General features: G+C 43.5%; 1 protein-coding gene across 2 annotated transcripts in view; it reads left to right on the forward strand.

Annotated features, from left to right (window-relative positions):
- The window catches only part of LOC124412307 (carbonic anhydrase-related protein 10), a 38,811-nt gene extending 20,812 nt beyond the window's left edge, over window positions 1-17,999 (forward strand). The window contains exons 2-10 of one of the 2 annotated variants that reach the window (XM_046892067.1): window positions 9,907-10,055; window positions 12,225-12,275; window positions 12,523-12,851; window positions 15,221-15,316; window positions 15,833-15,899; window positions 16,106-16,260; window positions 16,504-16,632; window positions 17,326-17,371; window positions 17,810-17,999. In XM_046892067.1, the coding sequence (XP_046748023.1) occupies window positions 9,992-10,055; window positions 12,225-12,275; window positions 12,523-12,851; window positions 15,221-15,316; window positions 15,833-15,899; window positions 16,106-16,260; window positions 16,504-16,632; window positions 17,326-17,371; window positions 17,810-17,832 (960 nt within the window). In that variant the 5' untranslated portion in view covers window positions 9,907-9,991 and the 3' untranslated portion in view covers window positions 17,833-17,999. The remainder of the gene's footprint in view (window positions 1-9,906; window positions 10,056-12,224; window positions 12,276-12,522; window positions 12,852-15,220; window positions 15,317-15,832; window positions 15,900-16,105; window positions 16,261-16,503; window positions 16,633-17,325; window positions 17,372-17,809) is intronic. The other variant, XM_046892066.1, reaches the window with a different exon arrangement.
- The last annotated feature ends 226 nt before the right edge of the window (window positions 18,000-18,225 follow it).

An 18,225-nucleotide genomic window follows, 5' to 3' on the forward strand; every position in this document is an offset into this window, starting at 1 on the left:
AACGGACCAGCCAGAGCTTAAGTGGCGTCGAGTACCGTGCCACCCTTTGCATAATACTGCCGCATGAAAATTTCAACTTCTAGGTTTACAAATATAAGCTAGACGCTCGAAATCGCCGTCTGCTTGTATACCTAATTGCTACGGTGATGGAGAATTCTTACTAGTTGCGGGGAAACTTGTCTTTGACGACGTTTCAATTTTTTCATTTTAACTCTCTAATTGAACTTTCTCGAAAATCACTCAATCAATTCATGGAAAAGTGAAAAGTGTATTCATGCCGTTCCATCCGTCTCACGAGTGGCTATAATTGGTACATTTCTGGCGATTGGAGATTGAAGAAATATCTCGACTTGCTCTCGCGGTGCGACTTCTCAAGGCTTGCGTAACAAATCGGCTTAAACAATTTTCCGTAAAAGATGAATGGGTGGAAGTATCCTTATATACGTATTTTACGAAACACCATAATCCAATTACGTTTATAGTCACAATTTACGAGAGTCTGTCCTGATATAATAACGTCCGCCGATATATTTTGAGAGTTAGAAGTGACGTCACTCGCCTAGGTACTGCTCTCTTTGAAAGAAACTGGTGACGGAGAGATGCAGGAGTAAGTAAATAAACAAATAAATGAATAAATAAATAAATAAATAAATGCGAAAAAGCGTAAGAAAGAAAAAATAAGTAAAACCAATTCACTGAAATTCCCGAATATTTATTCAGCTCGCGACACGCATTTACCCGAGAACCTTTGATCACTTTGATCGCGTCCCTCCTTAGCTGTAGGTGTACATAAGCTATATGCATGTGTGCGTGTGTGTGTGTGTGTGTGTGCGTGTATATATGTATATATATAACCACCCACATATATGTACGTGGTCGTTGTAGGTACATCATACTCGTCGTCGTTGCACAAAATCGGGGAAAAAAAAACTAAGAGAAATATAAAGAATCCCTGCAGATTTCCGAACTCTGTTTCAATCCCGCAGCATCCGCGAGACGTCGCTGATCTATATATATAAATATGTATACATATATATATATATACGTATATAGAGTATTATATACGGTATATACGTAGACGACGCGTATAGAGAATGCGCTAAAAGACCGCGGCAAAGTCAATTCACTGTCATTTCCGGTGAGTAGGGTTAGTCGGATGGGCATGTATCCATCCAACTCCGAGGGATATGTACGATACAGCGATTCCTGTATGTATATATGTGTATATAGATAGCTAGGAGGGTGGGGGGTGTGTGTGTGTGTATATATATATATATATATATATATATATATATATATATATATATATATACTGTATAGGTGCCCGTGCCTAGTTGAGATACCAAGCAGAGATTACGCGACGTAGGCTTATAAAACCTATATACACTCATCGAAACTTTCCGGATGCGCGGATAGTCGGATTTTACTACGAAAGGTGTGTAACCCAGTTGCAGAAGGCACGTTTCGGAGAGTCAGAGTTGAAGAAGTGAGAGGATAAGAAAATTGAATTGAAAATTGATGAATTTTTTGAAAATCTAAAAATGGGAGCGTACGAAGCGGCGGGCATGGCTGAAGTTCCGAATTTGAAAAGTTCCGAAAGCGCCTAATTCCGAATTATTTAGGGGGAGGTGAAACTTGAAGTAAAGAATACAAACTTGGACGAAACAGGAAAGTTTTGAACGGTCGGAAAGCCGATGGCCTAATGTTCCGAAATGCAACATTCCGAAAATTCAAGTTACGTAGAGCGAAGATCCGATACGTAAAGTTTTCCGGATAGAAAATTTCGGAAAGTAAAATATACTCACGTAACGTAGGTTACTCAACGAGTGGGTGTAAAAAATTAGAAAAAGCGAAAATCAAAATTACTGTGATTCCGAACATCGAAACGTCGAAAATTCAATCCAAAGTGTTGAAATATCACCAAGCAAGAAATTCACAAAACTAAAAATCTTCGATAATTCGAAACTTCGATGTTGTAGTTTTAAAAATTTTTAAATTTTCTCATTATTGCACTTTCGGAACTTTTAGCGTCAAAGTTTCATTTTTTTACCTCAAGTTTCGCCGCTAAAAAACTGAGAATATCGCGCTTTCAGAACGTTTGAAATTCGGAATTTCGAAACTTTTCAAATCCGTTTGAACGAAGGCTGGGATCCTCGCATCGAGGCGAAGCAACCAACGTGCAGCAGGTATCGGGGGTGCACGTGAAAGGGGGGGGGGGGGGGGGGGGGGTGCAGTGATGAGGGCTCTAATAAGCATGCGAGAGCGTTCGATAAATCAAAATGTAAAACGATATATAGAAGGTGGCGGGGAATTCCGCCTCGCAACAAGACGCATCGCGGTGTCAACCGTCGACGCGACGGAGAAACGTCGGCTTGTTAAATATTCAAACAGTATGATAATTCGCCTCGCGGATCACGCGGGTGCGTTTTTTGTCCCTTCGCGACACGAATAAACGCAGCTCCGCATCGCCGGCTGTAGATCTGCGACTGCACATACCATACATACCATACATACCTACAACGCGGAAATTAAGAAATACGAAAGGAAGCGAAAGGGAGGAACGGAAAGGATGCAAGAACGGAAGGGAAAGGAACGGAACGGAAAGGAAAGGCAAGGAACGGAACGAAACGGAACGGAACGGAGGGAGCAGCGAGGGACGCCGAGTGTTTACTAAGGCGGGTTGATTAAGGAATCGACTTTGCTCGCCAGCTTATATGTGATGTGTGCGTGTGTGTGTGTGTGTGTGTGTGTGTGTAAATACAAGGTGCAGAAGTAGGTGTGTATGCCTTATTGAAGACGACCGTAATACCGAGCAGCCGTACGTATAACGTTCGTGGAAATTTCGAAAGAGATTTTCTCCGTTTCCTAACTTGACTCCGAGTTATATATATATATATATACGTGGATATATAGTTTCACGAGTTTACCCGGTGAACTTAATCATGGGATAGAGATATGTATAATAACGGGACGTTTGCTCTGCGGCGAAGTGAGCTTCGAGAATTTTCAAAAATTATTACTATAAGAGCATTTCCATGTCGTTTTAATTTTCGAAGACGGCTTCAATTGCGCAGATTGAATCGTTTTTATCGGCATGTAATTTATAGACTTGAGGAGAAATGCTGGCATTCGTGAAATATTTGAAAAATTCTGGAAGAATTGAAAACGCGAAAAGATACTCGCGGATATGAGATTGAAAGTACCGGATATATACGGCCATAAATCGTGTAAACCCTTCAGATGCGGAGGAGTTCGTGACATATTTAGAAGCTAAAATTATATCGAAAAAGTTTGGAAATTTTCGCAGGAAAACTTGAGGCTAGATACTTTGTTCCATAAATTATTCATCATCCGTCCGAAATTCTCTCGCCCTGCACACGTTAGGTGGCAACAAGCCCATTACGAAAGTATCGACGTTTTAGAATCGTTCAATTTATCAAGTGGATCGAATATCGTTTGAGAGTTTAAAAAAGCCAGGTCTGAACGTTGTTCTTTTTTCTTTTTGTTTTGTCGAATTTTCGGAGCTCAAAATCGAAGTGAAGTCAGTACGCCTCGCGAAAATGTCTAATAGCCTGGATGCCGTTTCGTTTCGGAGGCGAAAAATACGCGAGCAGAGGGTGAGTGATGGCATGTCAAACGGGCGAAGAAACGAATTGAAAATAAAAAGTGAAAGTGGGAGAGAAAAAACAGAGGGAGGCTAGAAAACACGCCGAAGCTATACTTGGGCAGGAGTTTTAGCTCTTTCGCCTTCTGCTTCGCCTTTATCGCCGTTGCCTCGGTCCACTTTTTTTCCTTTAATATTTTTCGAGCCTGAATTCGTGCGGTATTATATACCTATAGTGGTGATTTGCCACCAGCAGGTGTAAGAGAAGAAGAATAAGAAAAAGAAAAAGATGAAAAAGTATAGAATAAGAAGAAAAGAAAACTCTCGAATCTCTTCAACCGAGATGATTCGCTTTTGATAGGCGTTCGGGGCTAATGTATAAGCCCCGATCAAGTAAGCAGCTCTTCGAGCGAACCGAAAAATCTTCCTCGAAGTAAAAATTTGCCGACACGCCCTTCCAACTTTTTATTGGACTTGAGTGCGGCCGCCCGTCGATGTAAATCCGAAGTAGATATGTATGTACAGCAAAAATCGGCACAAGTAGTTACTTACGTATGTTCTTGAATCCCGGCAAGTTAACTCGATCCGAAAATAAAGTTGTTAAGAAATTTTTAACAAGCCAAATTCCATCCGCGTTACAAGCGTATCCGCAAACATCCTTCGAGGCACTCTTGACAAACTTATTTCCCTTCGAGTTATCGCAGTTTTTATTTTTTCTTCTTTTCTTTTTTTTGTATTCTTCCTGCCTCAACCTCGTCCATTCGATCGCGTGCGCAAGAATCTATACGACACGCATGGGGGAGGGGGATGTTTGGATTGCAGTCTATGGGTATACATTTTAGTCTTCATCCGCTATCCACCCCCGCTGCAATCGTCAAGTTTCGTCTGCCACGAAAGTCTTGCGAGTCCGGTGGAGGGGATACCGTCCGGAAAGCATGCGACGATGATAGTAATAATAATAATAATAATAATAATAATAACAATAACGGTTATGATAATGATAATAGTAATGATAACGTGGCCAACTTTACCGCCCGGTTCACCGTTGGACCTAATATAGGTACAGGATACTCCGAGGCACGTAATTAGGCTCGCGATACTCGTTGCTTGTACAGCCATATTGAGAACGTTATAATAGAAACGATCCTAAGCTTTTGCGCTATTATAGATCACTAAAATTTTCGTTAATGCAAGGTTTCCACGTTTCATTTCTACAAAAGTAGACGTGGAAGTATCGTCTCAAGTTTACTTTTCCAATACACATCGAGGGAGGATTACTCCAGCAGATCGTTGTCTATTCATGTTTTCCATCCGATCAGCGACGCGTTCGCAGCGTGAAAACTGTCCATCACGTATCATGTAAAAACGAATTCACGTCGAACGGTGGAAGGGGGGGAGGAGGAGGAAGAGGACTTGACCAGGTCAAAGTTCAAACTGGCAGGAGAAGGGAGGTAGAGAGGGTTGAAATATTTAGTCGAAATTGATCGGTTACGCAGGCTGTCACCGTATACCGATTTCAAATGTCAAGCAAAACAACAAGGGGAAAGAAAGAAGGAAGGAAGGAAGTGAAGATATCTTTATGCCCGTTTCTCCGAGGTTATCCAAAGCTCGGCTCCGGGCTGCGTGAGCGGCGGGATCAGCCCTCCAATCGCCGATAAGGCACCGCCAGATAACGGGGGAAATTTTAAGTGGGAATTTAACTAGGAACATCCGCGTACCCCGGGGTTCCGGGTGTGTGTACCTACCCCGAACTTCGTTGGTAAGCTGCAGGGAGCGTAGAAATTTTAGGATAAAGCGATCATCCTGGAGAACAGCTCGGCTGATGCCGAGGAACGGGCTGCGCGCTTCGACGTCAATAAGCTTCGATCGTTCCTTCGAGTGGCCCTCAGAATTGTCGCGCCATCTAGTTTATCATGCCATGCCATGCCATGGCATGGCATGCCCTAAAGGTATACGGAAAAAGAGAGGATAAATTAGAAGGCTACGACCCGTTACCGCGTCAACCTTTATAGGCATGTCTGTTTACCTACACTTCACCCTGATTCCGCCCCTGCAGCTGTCGTAAAAATTCTTACCAAGGGTTGCCAAATTGTGGACGTTGTGTGATATATTTCAAGAAAAAGAGATTCGCGCGAAGGGATGACGGTAGGAATTATCGACACCCTTACGCGTGTTGTTGTATAATTCGTTGCGCGTTACGGGAGCCAATTCTTATGCGCAGCGTTTTTTTTTTTTTTCTTTCTTTCTTTTTTTTTTTCTTTTTTGTCGTAATGACAAATCCGGGACAATTTTGCCAAGGGTAGAAAAAGGCGAGTTACGGAGTGAAAGAAAAGATCTACGGACGCGTTGATCCCACTTGTTAAGATCGTCCATAAATAAGGAGATTTGTCGAAAGTCCTTGTAATTCGCTCGCGTGATGGTGCAGGCAGGCCAGAGGACGCACGAGAGAAACCGTCGGCACATCACCAGCTGCACCGAAATAATAAGCCTAGGTCACGAATGCCTCGGGATCGTCTTAACTTTAATTGAAGAGGGGGTGTTATCCCTTCGTGTTGGTATTATTGTTGTTCTTATCGCCATTTCGGGCTCAGAGAGTTCCCACCAACGCGCGTCGAGGCTCGGTCGAGATTGGACGACGACTCGTGCAGGGCAGACCCACACACACATACACACATACACACGTGGGACTTACACACATGCGTATGTCCCTACCTGTACCGAGGACATAATCCGACGGACGGTCGTTCCCGGGAAAGATGGGGGAGGTGATAATTAGGGTAAAAGTTTCCCAAGCACCATCCTGCGACAGCAGGCTTGTCGAAATTTCATTCAATCTTTTCCGCATCAATCCGGCCGCGCTCACACGCACCGACAAATTCTTGCCCCGCCTAACGGTCGAGCAATCAAATGTAACAATTGAAGCAGCAACGTGTTTCACCTGAGCAGATGTGCACACCTGATTCTAAACACAGATTCCCTTACCGACATTTTTACCGACACTTAGCCAAGACTCGAACCTTTTTCTGGAATGTTCCAACGTAGGTGTCGATAAAAATGACAGCGTAATAATCTGTGTTCAGAACCAGCTGTGTATAGGCTTACTCACCTCACTAGATATACTACTAGACTAACGTCCTGAATCGAAAAACTTTCGATACTTAGGCGATGTTTCTACCTTACCGGCAGCCTCTGTTAGGCTAGGAATTTCCCCGCCGCAGCAACGTTTCAATGTTTCAACATTTAGAAGCAGAAAGGTATTTCATAGGAGGGAAGAAAGCACGCGGCGCGCGTGAGGAAAAGGAGGCGGAATCGGGAGCCGCGGCATGCGAGGGAGTGGGGGGTAAATAACGATGGTGTATCCGGTGTTCGGGTTGGCTTAAAGAAGATTTGCGACATCCGCGTCCGCGGAGCGTGTCGCTTCCTTTCCATTTTGGCGGGGTAGAAAACAGTCCGCGTATCACAAATCTCCATTAGAGACGGACGATCTTTATTGCGCCCAGGTTTGGGCAGTTCGTCTTCGTGCCCAGCCGCGTCTCGGTCCACCGAGTCCGGTACGAAGAGGATGGAAGTATAGAGTATAGCATCTCCTGTTCGAGGATAAGGCGCCGATGTGAGCCCGGGCCAAGGATCGTCGTGATCCACCACGGCGACCCGCGACCCCGGATCGCTTTTCCAGCCTGTCAGAAGAGGCGCTGAGGCAACGCGATATCCTTCGCCCAACTCCGAGTCGCAACTCCTACGCGACGACGACGGTCAGAATTAACTGCACGGCTGCTAAGTCACCCGAAATTCACCCCTCCGCGGTTTATAATGGAGCTAAGGCAACCACTTCCTCCGTCCTAAATCCCTAAACACATACAGAGGTCGCTGAGTGGTGAACATGGCGGTGTTTTCAGTCGCGACCACGCTAAAACCCTCCCCTAGTACCTACCTACCACCGAGGCGCTTTCCACCCTACGTCATCGTGGTTAGTTCTCGAGAATAACCACTGCACGAGTTTATCGGACCATTGTATCCATTATTGTCCCCGGGATCGTCCGGTAGTTTAACGGCGATCATTAACGCGGGTGTCCACCCGTAATTTCTCATCCCAAGAAAGGTTTGAGTGATATTCCGAAATTTGGAAAGCCTTCAAGTTCGCGCGTTTACGGTCGGAGAAATGCCTGTCCGAGTAAAGGCTTGAATTTCCGTGATCCGTTAGCGAAGGATGCGGAAAGGAGGGATGTTTACCCCTCGGTATTTCGACCTCGGGCGGTTTTCGCTGGATTGAAATAAGCGAGCGAGCACGCAACGTCGATATATTCATCGTTTAAAGAGGAGAGGGAAGGAAAGGAAAGGGGAAAGAGTGAGTGAGGCGATCCTTGCCAGGTAACACCCAGCGCTTGTTCCCGAGCATGTCTTCGTAGTACGTCATCGAAACTATAAGAACGGCTTGCGCCCTAATGCATAAAAGATAGTCGAACTCCTCTGCTTAAAATAACGTTGCCCGAATCTTTTATGCATCAGATTGTCCGCCGGTGCCCCCGAACGCCTCCACCACCACGTGGCGAGGCCGCAATATATGCATATAATATCGCGTAATAACAGATCCCAGGATCCCTGCAATAATACGGGATGGTGCGGGAGAAGTGGCATGGAACGGGAATAATATAAGAACAATACCGCGTAGATTTGTTATTACTACGAAGCCATCCGCGGAGCGTGCATCGAGCCATGCCAGCTCGGCTCCCGTCTGCATGGACAAACAAGAAATAAATGACACTGAAATACCTGAAGAGAGGGGGAGCTACGGAGGTTCCAGATAGTCATCCCCTCGCTCCCCACCTCTCAGCAACCGACCGAACACCCTTATACCCTTATACCCTTATACCCTTATACATCTCGCTCCTTCGACCCCCCGGGAGTAAAACGAGCTTGCGACGAAGCGCTCGAAGCTCCAACGTGAGGTACGTACCCTGCACCTACTCCGTCGGTATTACGATTACTCGCAACGTCTTCTAGCTAGACTCGCATTCGGATAGGAAAATACGACGTGCCTTCCGCATGTACGCGGAAATAAATACCCGGGCAATGGTCGGGTCGCGACGACTCCAAGGTGTATGAGTATAAATAAGACGATGATGGTATGCCGAGATATGAGGGCCGCGGGAACGTGATATGCTCTTACCGAGGTAATCCTCCGCCCGGCTGCTGCTCAGGGGTAGGTATCTACATGTATATATATACATATTTATTTGGAGAGTTGGGGTTAGTAGAGGGTAGACTTCGTAGGTATAACTAACACATCTCGAACGGGACCCGACCTACGAACCGCAAGCTACCTACAGCTACGCAGGTGCGGTGTCACTCCTCGATAATTGCGCCGAAATGAGGAAGCCAAGGTGCATCGTCGAGAGAGGGAGAAAGAGAAAGAGAGAGGGAAACGTGATTTCGAAATTAACACACGTACAGGACCAAGGGGGCTGACGACTTTGCGATACTACCTACATAAAATAAACGACGACGACCAGAGGAAAAGTTGGTTTATAAGGATCGGAATTAGGGGAGTCATAAATACGCCGGTCACTTCTGGAGAAGCGAACCCTGCAGTCACCCTGGGTGATCTTAAAGTGCCTTTGGGAAATCTGAAAAAGATAACTAGATCGCTATATAGTATCTACCCAGTGAGGCGGTCTACGGACACCTCGTTCATCCCCTCTACACACGTCTACCTAATACCTTAATAATGTTCGAGTTGAGCTATCGCTGATGACTGAGGAAGCTGCAGCTGCAGCGGTGGACACTCGACGATAACGTGATTCCCTGGCCAAACGACACTGAGGAGTTTTGCACGGGGTACAAGGTTCCATTGACGTCGTGTCCAGGTGTCTAGGATTTCCTAGGAAAGACATTACATCGCGACACCGAGCCGAGGGTAAATCGACTCTTGGAATCTTCAGCTATTCTGTACGAGATGCAATACTGCAGTAAGCTGGTTCAATTGTCTCTGGAATGAATATATAGTGTAAGAGATGCGAATGTGATCCTCTAGGTACGTCAATTAATAGCGGATGCAGTAAGCCGTGAAATTGGAAGACTCTAATGCTGTAATGCTCGGACGAATGGAGAAGGTCTTTTTATCTTGCCTTTATATTTCCTCGTTTCCGTTGTGTACTTTCACATTTTCACCGTACACGGAATTCCAGTTACAAAAAGGTTTACATTTAACCAGCAACCTGATAAATTTTTCACAAGGAAAATTCCTGTCAATATTCTGTGTGACACGCGTATTATTTACCTCCTTTTTTTTGTCTCTGTTTCAGGAAACCTGGACGAGTAACGATAAAGATGATTAATTGACGTAAGAAGAGTTTTTTTTTTTTTTTATATATATAAACAAAGAAGAAAATGGCACGAATCAGTTCGATATTCTTACTTACCTGGGGCGTTTTTGTCCTCACTTTGATCAGAGGTAAGCGAAACATTTAACTATCACTTTTGGAAAAATTCAACCCAGTTTAATGTCCCAAGAGGTCCACTTCATGTTTGTGTTATTCGTAACACTTTCGTTAGTTAATTAACTTCTCGTGTCAACATTTAATTCGTTCTTCGTACGTTTTTTTTTTCACTTATGTTATTAGTAATACGTTAAAAAATGTTTAAATCAAATTAAACCCAAAAATTTAGTGGACCAGTTCTACCAACGTTGTAGAACGGCTATTCACGCAATTAAGGCGCATCCTTACTGCACCGCACAAGTCCTGCTAAACAATGTACACCCCGTGCTTAAGCCCCGGGGGTAATCTTCCGTCCACTAAAACTCGGTTTATATACCAAGTAATCGAATCAACTGCCGGGAAATCGAAAATTATCCTTATACGGTGCGATAGTTTAAAAAGTTTTATCCTCTTTACCTGTGTATAGAAAGTTACAAACATAGGTACATCAGGTACGATATAGATACTCACTTCCTTCTATCCTTTCACCTTTGCACGCGAAAACTGATTGAATTATAGCCGATTATTAGAAAATTATAACGTATAACATAACGAGTAGAAGTTTGCGATTAATTTTTCAAACGAATTGATAATTCAGGTTGCAAAATTACTACGAAGATAATGACTTTGATGCGTGCATGAACTCAGGCAACCGTAGTTCCATCGTGACATGCATAAATTACGTCGGAACAGATACTGGAATTAATATGATCGCGAAGCGTTCGTCAAAATATAATTCCAACCGATATTGACACGAGCAAAGTACAACGATTCGAGCATGTACTTTCGTACGTATTGCGTATTACGTAAATGTAGGATATGATTACGGAATATCGCTTACCGGTAAATCGACGTGAACGCGCACCTGGCCATTCCACGTCGTTATGATTCCTGAAAAAAAGAAGAATATTTCTCATTATTACGATAGTAATTACAGAACTAATGAAATAGTGAAAAAAATTAAACATTGCTCGTGCAATGAACAACCCCTTAGAAAAAAATACTATTCAAACGTCGGTAAAAATAATCGAGCTGAAGTCTCGAGCGTTTTTATAAACAAATTGAACCGCGTGTAAGTAAGTACACGGAATTATATCCGTATACTATAAAACGAAAGTTTGTTTGATTTTGTGAGGAATTGTCATCCCTCGCGGTAATGGTTTATTGTTATAGTTAATACGACAGGGCGACAGAGGAGCTTACCTGGAGTATATATATCTGTGTTTGTTATTTGCATATTTAGCAGAGATTCGAACCGCATAATACCGTGATACCTACACGTTCGTCACTGCGACGATATATCAGTGACGATAAAATCCGATTGAAACAATTTCCTAGGCCGTTGAATATCCGAGTGAATTTTTTCCATTCGTAAAATGTAACTCGCACTGCTATGCAGGGATATAATGACGAGTGGATCACCCGACGTTTTCCCAGCATCCCGTTTCGATTTCCTCGTTACAGACGCGCCTCCGTGTCGGCCACATCCGCAACCCTTCGCGACAAAAGATTTACGTATTTCCGCAATCCTCTCCGAAACAGAAAAACCTAATGGCAGTATATCGCCCTCGCAATCCGGATAATTTATACATGCGGAAATCGTATATTTACCATTTTTTTATTCATGCGTAAAGAAGAAAAAAAAAAAAAAAAAAAAAAAATCACACAAAACACGGTAGACAATTTTCACCGTGCAAAAATCGATCGAGTCGAATATTTGTTTTACCTGAAGCCTTGATAACGTTGTACATACATACATCTATATCGCGTGGTGTATAAGGAACGAAAGTAGATTTTCGATTAACCCCACAGCTGGATATAATATGTCTGTGTGTAAGAGGACGCGTGGAAAAACTGACGAGAAAATAATTCAAAGGCGGGAGAGATTGAAATAGGATTCAATTTTTTATCCTCGGCACACGAAGAGAAGAAAGGAAAAAAAAATAACATCTCGGTGGCGGGGGTGAGGGTGGAGGGTGAAGGCGCGGAGGAGGGGGGAGGGGGGGGCGAGGCGAAACGAGATGAGATTTTTTTATAACACACGTTTATAATCCCCACCGCTTATACGCCGTATCGCATCATGTATGTATGTGTACGTACGTACGTACTTAGATCGGTTCGATGAGGCTGATTTTAATTTTCAGAATCGAAAACCGTCAGCTGGGAAGAGTGGTGGACTTACGACGGGATTTCAGGTGAAAATATCTTCCGCTCAAGTTAATTAATTAGTAGCTGAAAAAAAAAAAAAAAAAGAAAAAAAAAAGCGTAGCTCCTCTTTGTCTTCTCTTCTCTCTTCTCTGTATATGCAAAAAAAAGAGGAAAAGAAAAAGAATTAAAAAAAATGATGAAAACAAAAAAGTAAAAAAAAAGTAAACAATGAGAATTCACACGAATCTAAAAGTGAAGGAAGAAATGAGCCAGAGTCAAACTTTTACTCCGCAGGTCCGGCGTTTTGGGGACTGATAAACCCCGAGTGGTCCCTCTGCAACAAGGGCCGAAGACAATCACCAGTCAACCTGGAACCTGCTCGGCTGCTGTTCGACCCGAACCTGCGGTCTCTGCATCTGGACAAGCACAGGATCGGCGGGGTCCTGGCGAACACAGGTCACAGCGTCGTGTTCGCGGTCGATAACGACACTCGTCATCCGGTAAACATTTCCGGTGGTCCGCTCAGTTACCGCTACCAATTCCACGAGATTCACCTGCACTATGGACTCCACGATCGAACCGGCAGTGAACACACCGTCGATGGATACGCCTTTCCAGCCGAGGTTAGCAAACAACGTATCGTTCGAGGCTGATAGTTACTCTGATCGTTGGGTTTGTTACGCTATTCAACCCTGCCAAAAACCGCCAATGACCCGCCTAGAAACGAATGCGGAAACGAACGTTGGAGGGTGAAATAGGTGCACGGTTTCCAGGCCAGTTTCTATTTCGTGCGATAATTCTAGACACCCTGATAGATTCGATGAGATAGTTGCGGCATGTTGGGCTCGATGGTTACCACAGGGACATTGGGAAGGTCGAGTCGAGGTACACTGAGAGAAAAAAGTCATTGAATCAACTAAAAACGTGGTCACAGACGACGAAGTAAATATTCATTTGTCTGTTGAACAAAGTGTTTGGTTGATTGAACTGAAGTTGGCCAGACCAACAAAAGTTTGTTCTTCAATTTTAGTGGGTAGATGGTGTTGACCGGATTTAGTTGAATCAAATAAAATCCTTTCCTCAGATTTTTTCAAGCTACTTTTTTGTTCTCATACCGGAAATGAGTGGAGAGTTTTTACAGTCACAGTTAAAGTATCCAAGAACTTCCGGCAATGATTAAAAAATCAGTTTTACGCGCGGTAAAAGTGAATAATGAACGCGTGCAGGCCTCGCTAAGGAGGGGGAGGCTTTCTTCGGATTGAATGAAATTTGTAGCTGATAGGCCGTGATTGGATTAACCCTGCATACATAGAGGGTTGAAGATTGTCCGTCTATTAAGATGAAGCGAAAAATCGACTTTGTAAAGTGTTGAAATTATCGATGCCGCGAAGAACAGGCAGTGAAAACAGCGTCGGCAGGTCGTCCGTGGCTAATAAGGAATCGAGTCAAGTCAAGTCAAGTCGAGTCGAGTCGAGTCGAGTCGAGTCGAGTCGAGTATCTGGCGCACGAACCGGCGCGTGGAGTGAAATGGCTTGGTATCGAATTAGGGGTAGCCCTCCCCCAGGTATATCTATATCTCTATGGCGTTTCCCTGCCCGACTAACTGATTAATATTTATTGTGCCGTGAGGGGTGGGAGCGGAGGGTGGCAGCGCCGCGGCCACGGCTGAGATAATGCTTGACAAAGTAGGCAACGTCCTGCAGGAAGTTCTTAGCAAATTGCGATAGCCTGAAACACGTGGCTCTTGGCTCTCGGCTCTCGGCTCTTGGCTCTTGGCTCTTGGCTCTTGGCTCTTGGCTGCGCCTTCCACCCGTACCTACCGACAACGTCCCGCAGCCCAGCAAAGGGCGAACTTTTCGCTCGGGCCGAGGCGAACACCTGAGGCTATATGGCTGCGTGAGTTACTCGGTACACAGAAACGGCGCCTGCCTAAGGGGGCCGGTTCGTGATAAATCCAGATAAGATCCACCCACCACCATTTTGTGAATGAATTAGGTATTTGGGACACGTAAACTGCCACGGGCTGTGGGTACAGTAAACCCCCGCACACAAGCCTGAGGTAGAAGGTATTCGAGACTGCTTGTTTCATGTCGCTGTCTTAATGACTCTAACTGCGAGTTGGTATCGAGACGTTGAGATTCGCTGGCTAGTTCGCGAAATATGCACTTGCGAGAAAAACGGAAATGCTAAAAAAAAAAAAAAAAATTATAATAAAACGTTAAATCATCGTCACGTCATATTTGTTGACGTGAATTGAAAATTTCACTTCAGCCAAGGATCTAAAGTTCTACACTTGATCTAGCTGAAGATGATGATTAAGCAGGTGTATCAGTAAGTGTACGCAGTTCAATATCATGGTGTCAAGACTTCGTGTAATATTCCAAGCAATTACAGATTGATTCGATTTGATAAACCAATAGTGGCGCAGAATTATTCAACATTATTGAACATCACTCATCGTTTATATAAAAAAACTTGTGCAATCATTGCAGGTTTCTTTAATGATTCGTATCTTGTATTAAAGATATGAGATCGTTAAAGATTTTTTCCATCGATTTTTGTGACTGCCTAGATTCAATCGTGGATCGAGGGTGTCCGATACGCACCGTACGTCATACATTGTCAGATGACGTTTGAGGTTTTTGGCGACAAAGGGAACGCGATATATCTTCGTGAGGCTCGAAACCTGACAAAACTCGGTTTTGTCGTTAAAGTCATTTTTCCGATTCTGCTACCGCGAATTAAAGGAGGCGAGAACCGTGCGGGGATTATAATTCACGTAGAGGATACTTTGATAATTAACGATGGCAACTGATATCGAGATAATGTACGAGATTCCGCGGACAATTTACAACCTATGGTCACGATATTTAATCAACAAAGTGTACGGGGTGAACCCTCGAAAAAAGAGAGAGAGAAAGCGAGGGAAATTGTCATAATTTAAGGAATTCAAAGGACATATTCACCCTCTATTTATTTACTTCTCTTACAGATACAGATTTTCGGATTCAACTCGCAGCTTTACAACAACTTCTCCGACGCACTTCACAGGGCTCAGGGGATCGTCGCCGTGTCTTTGCTGCTCCAGGTAAGAACGAGAACAAGAAATCTAAGCAGTAGAAATTCGCGACGGTCTAGAAGCCTTGATAGAAACTTTGAGGGAAACATCAATGAGCCACGATTGTCTAGCGTGTGCGGTAAGGCTCTGCAACTTTTCAGACGTGTTTAACTGCAGACGTTTCGAAGGTGCAACTTTCGAACAATGGTCTTGATAATGAATCTGCATTGAACACTGCAGCTACAACAATTCGCGAAATTTAACACGCGCTGACATGCAGCTCCATTATGATACGATAATTGTCATAGTTCATTGTATCCACGAGACGAGGACTATCCGTGACGTAGATAAGCCACCAGGTGTGTCATTATTATCCCGTGAATCGGCCTGTATCTATTCGGTTCACGTAAATTCTGTATTCGATCGACAAGCCTTGCTTCTCTATATTACGTAGAAAATTAACGTAATTCGGGTGAACATCTCATCGTTATTCTCCATCTCCACGGACGTTTAAGTCGTCTCATATCGTGTGTCAATTATTTCCAGCTTGGCGACCTTTCGAATCCAGAGCTAAGAATATTCACCGAGCAGCTCCACAAAATCAAATACGGAGGTAAGATATATCGCACAATGCACTTTAAGGTTTGACGTTGGTGTATCGATTCAGTTCAAACAGGAATTTTTGTCGATTTATCTATTCTACGGATGAGAGAATTATATGAATAGATAACACGGAAGAGAGGAAAGAAGGATCAGCTGCGATGGCTGACTAATTGCTGATTATCGGTACGAACGTAATTCGGCGACTATTAATTACAGGCGAAGCGACGGAAATTAAACGGCTTGCTGTACGGGGGCTTCTTCCAGGCACCGAACACTACATGACCTACGATGGATCGACCACTATGCCCGCCTGTCACGAGACTACGACTTGGATAATATTAAACAAGCCAATATACATCACGAAGCAACAGGTAAGCTTTTTAACTCCACCCTTAGACAGTGCGACGGACGCGTTGATACGTAGCTTCCAAAGCCTAGTTTATGCAGGATCTTCGCGGTGTCGATGAAAGTGAGAATCGATATCCCGTAATGTCCTTCGACGTAAGATGGTTAGAAAACTGGAGAAATTCTTTCTCGTAATTATACTCGCTTATGAGAAATCTGTCGGGTTTATTGACTAAACTTTTAAATTATTAAAGATAAACTTTTCGCAGCTGCACGCGCTCAGAAAATTGATGCAAGGGGACCAGAAACACCCCAAGGCACCACTAGGAAACAACTTCCGGCCTCCTCAGCCCTTGCATCACCGTCCCGTACGAACGAACATCGACTTTAACGTCCAGGCAAGTTGGATCTTGGATTTGACTCGTTCCCACGCCGCCATGTACCGAGTAACGATTGAAGTTGAGAATTTTCAAACTTTCAAAAGCACCAAATTCTTCATTGCTTCGTAAAAGTTTTGTTTCTTTCCATCAAATTCCGCCTTTTTTTTCTTCACCTTTCAAATTCGGAACTTCAGCATCTTCCACATCTCAGGATAATTGATAACGAGTAATCGAGTATGAAATCCACGGTGCAGTTACGAGCCGTGACGTTGAGCTGACGGTTAAGGGGACACGAGGATGTGATATTAGGCTGATGTCATAAGTTCGATGGCGGCTAATTTGATGAATTAATAATTAATACACGCCGCGAGACAGGAGTTAAAACATCGAGAGGCAGTTCCAAGTGGCTGAGTGAGCCTCGGCACGTAGAATCCGATACCTAATTTGTCGTCAATTCGCGTAGCTTCTAGGGTAAAGTTATCGCCCCCGCAGACTACATACACGAGCTCGCTTGTCTCTTCGTCGCGCAGTTAAGTGGTTAAATCAGCTTATTAGTCAGAGTTCGCAACTGGGTCGAGATGATGACTATACATAGGTGTAAACAAGGTACCTGGTACAGAATCGTGTGGGACGAGTTACACTTCAGGAAATTATAAATTTCCAATTCTTCTTTTCTTTTTTATTGCTTTTCTCTCTCTCTCTTTTCAACAGGGTGCCAAAAACTGCCCGACGATGTACAGAGATATTTACTACAAAGGTACGTAAGTACAGCCGGCATTTTACTCGTTCATAAGTGAATATTTCACTCACTTTTATCGCCAGTTCTCTCTTTCTCTATTTAAATTCACAATCAATTTGACAAATTAATTAGAAAAAACTGCGGCGATGTTTTTTTGTCGATCGGTTACACACGCCTTGTTTATATAGAAGCAGCGTGTAGCGTAAATATGAGTCAATAATAGGTACGTTGCGTCGCACCTATTTGTCTAATTAATTATCACGCATGATAAACGAGTAATAAATAAACAAGAAACGCCAAAAACGGTTTTCCTAAGGCTCGGCACATTCTGTTTGTCGTATAAAAATTCATTTCAACGAATTGGGTAAACAATTAATTGTCCCCTTAAGCATGCATGTTTTATATCATATAAATGTAAGATATTAAATTAACGACGTGAATATTATTGTTAAAAAGCCAACAGTTGGAAGCAGCCCTGAACAGTACGGATTTCCGCTCTTCAGCCGAACCGAGGAGCATCGACAGATCAGCAATTTCTTGATATTCGCATGAGGATTGAAGAGGGGATGCGATAATCCGGAATTGCGTTACTTCGTACATATATCAATCATAGACATGTAAGAGAATTCAACGAGAAGAAGAAGAAGAAGAAGAAGAAGAAGAAAAAAAAGAAGAAAACTTCACATATCATCGGCGCATATGTGCGTGTGTGTGTGTGTGTGTGTGTATGTGTATGTGTGTGCATGCCGTGAATATTGAAAAAATAATAACGAAAAAACAACGGAGAAAAACATTTTGTTACAGACTATACAATATATATATATATATATATATATAGAAAAAACATTAATAATTATGCGGTATCTCTCTGT

The sequence above is a fragment of the Diprion similis genome, chromosome 11 (assembly GCF_021155765.1).
Source record: "Diprion similis isolate iyDipSimi1 chromosome 11, iyDipSimi1.1, whole genome shotgun sequence".
Taxonomy (NCBI): domain Eukaryota; kingdom Metazoa; phylum Arthropoda; class Insecta; order Hymenoptera; family Diprionidae; genus Diprion; species Diprion similis.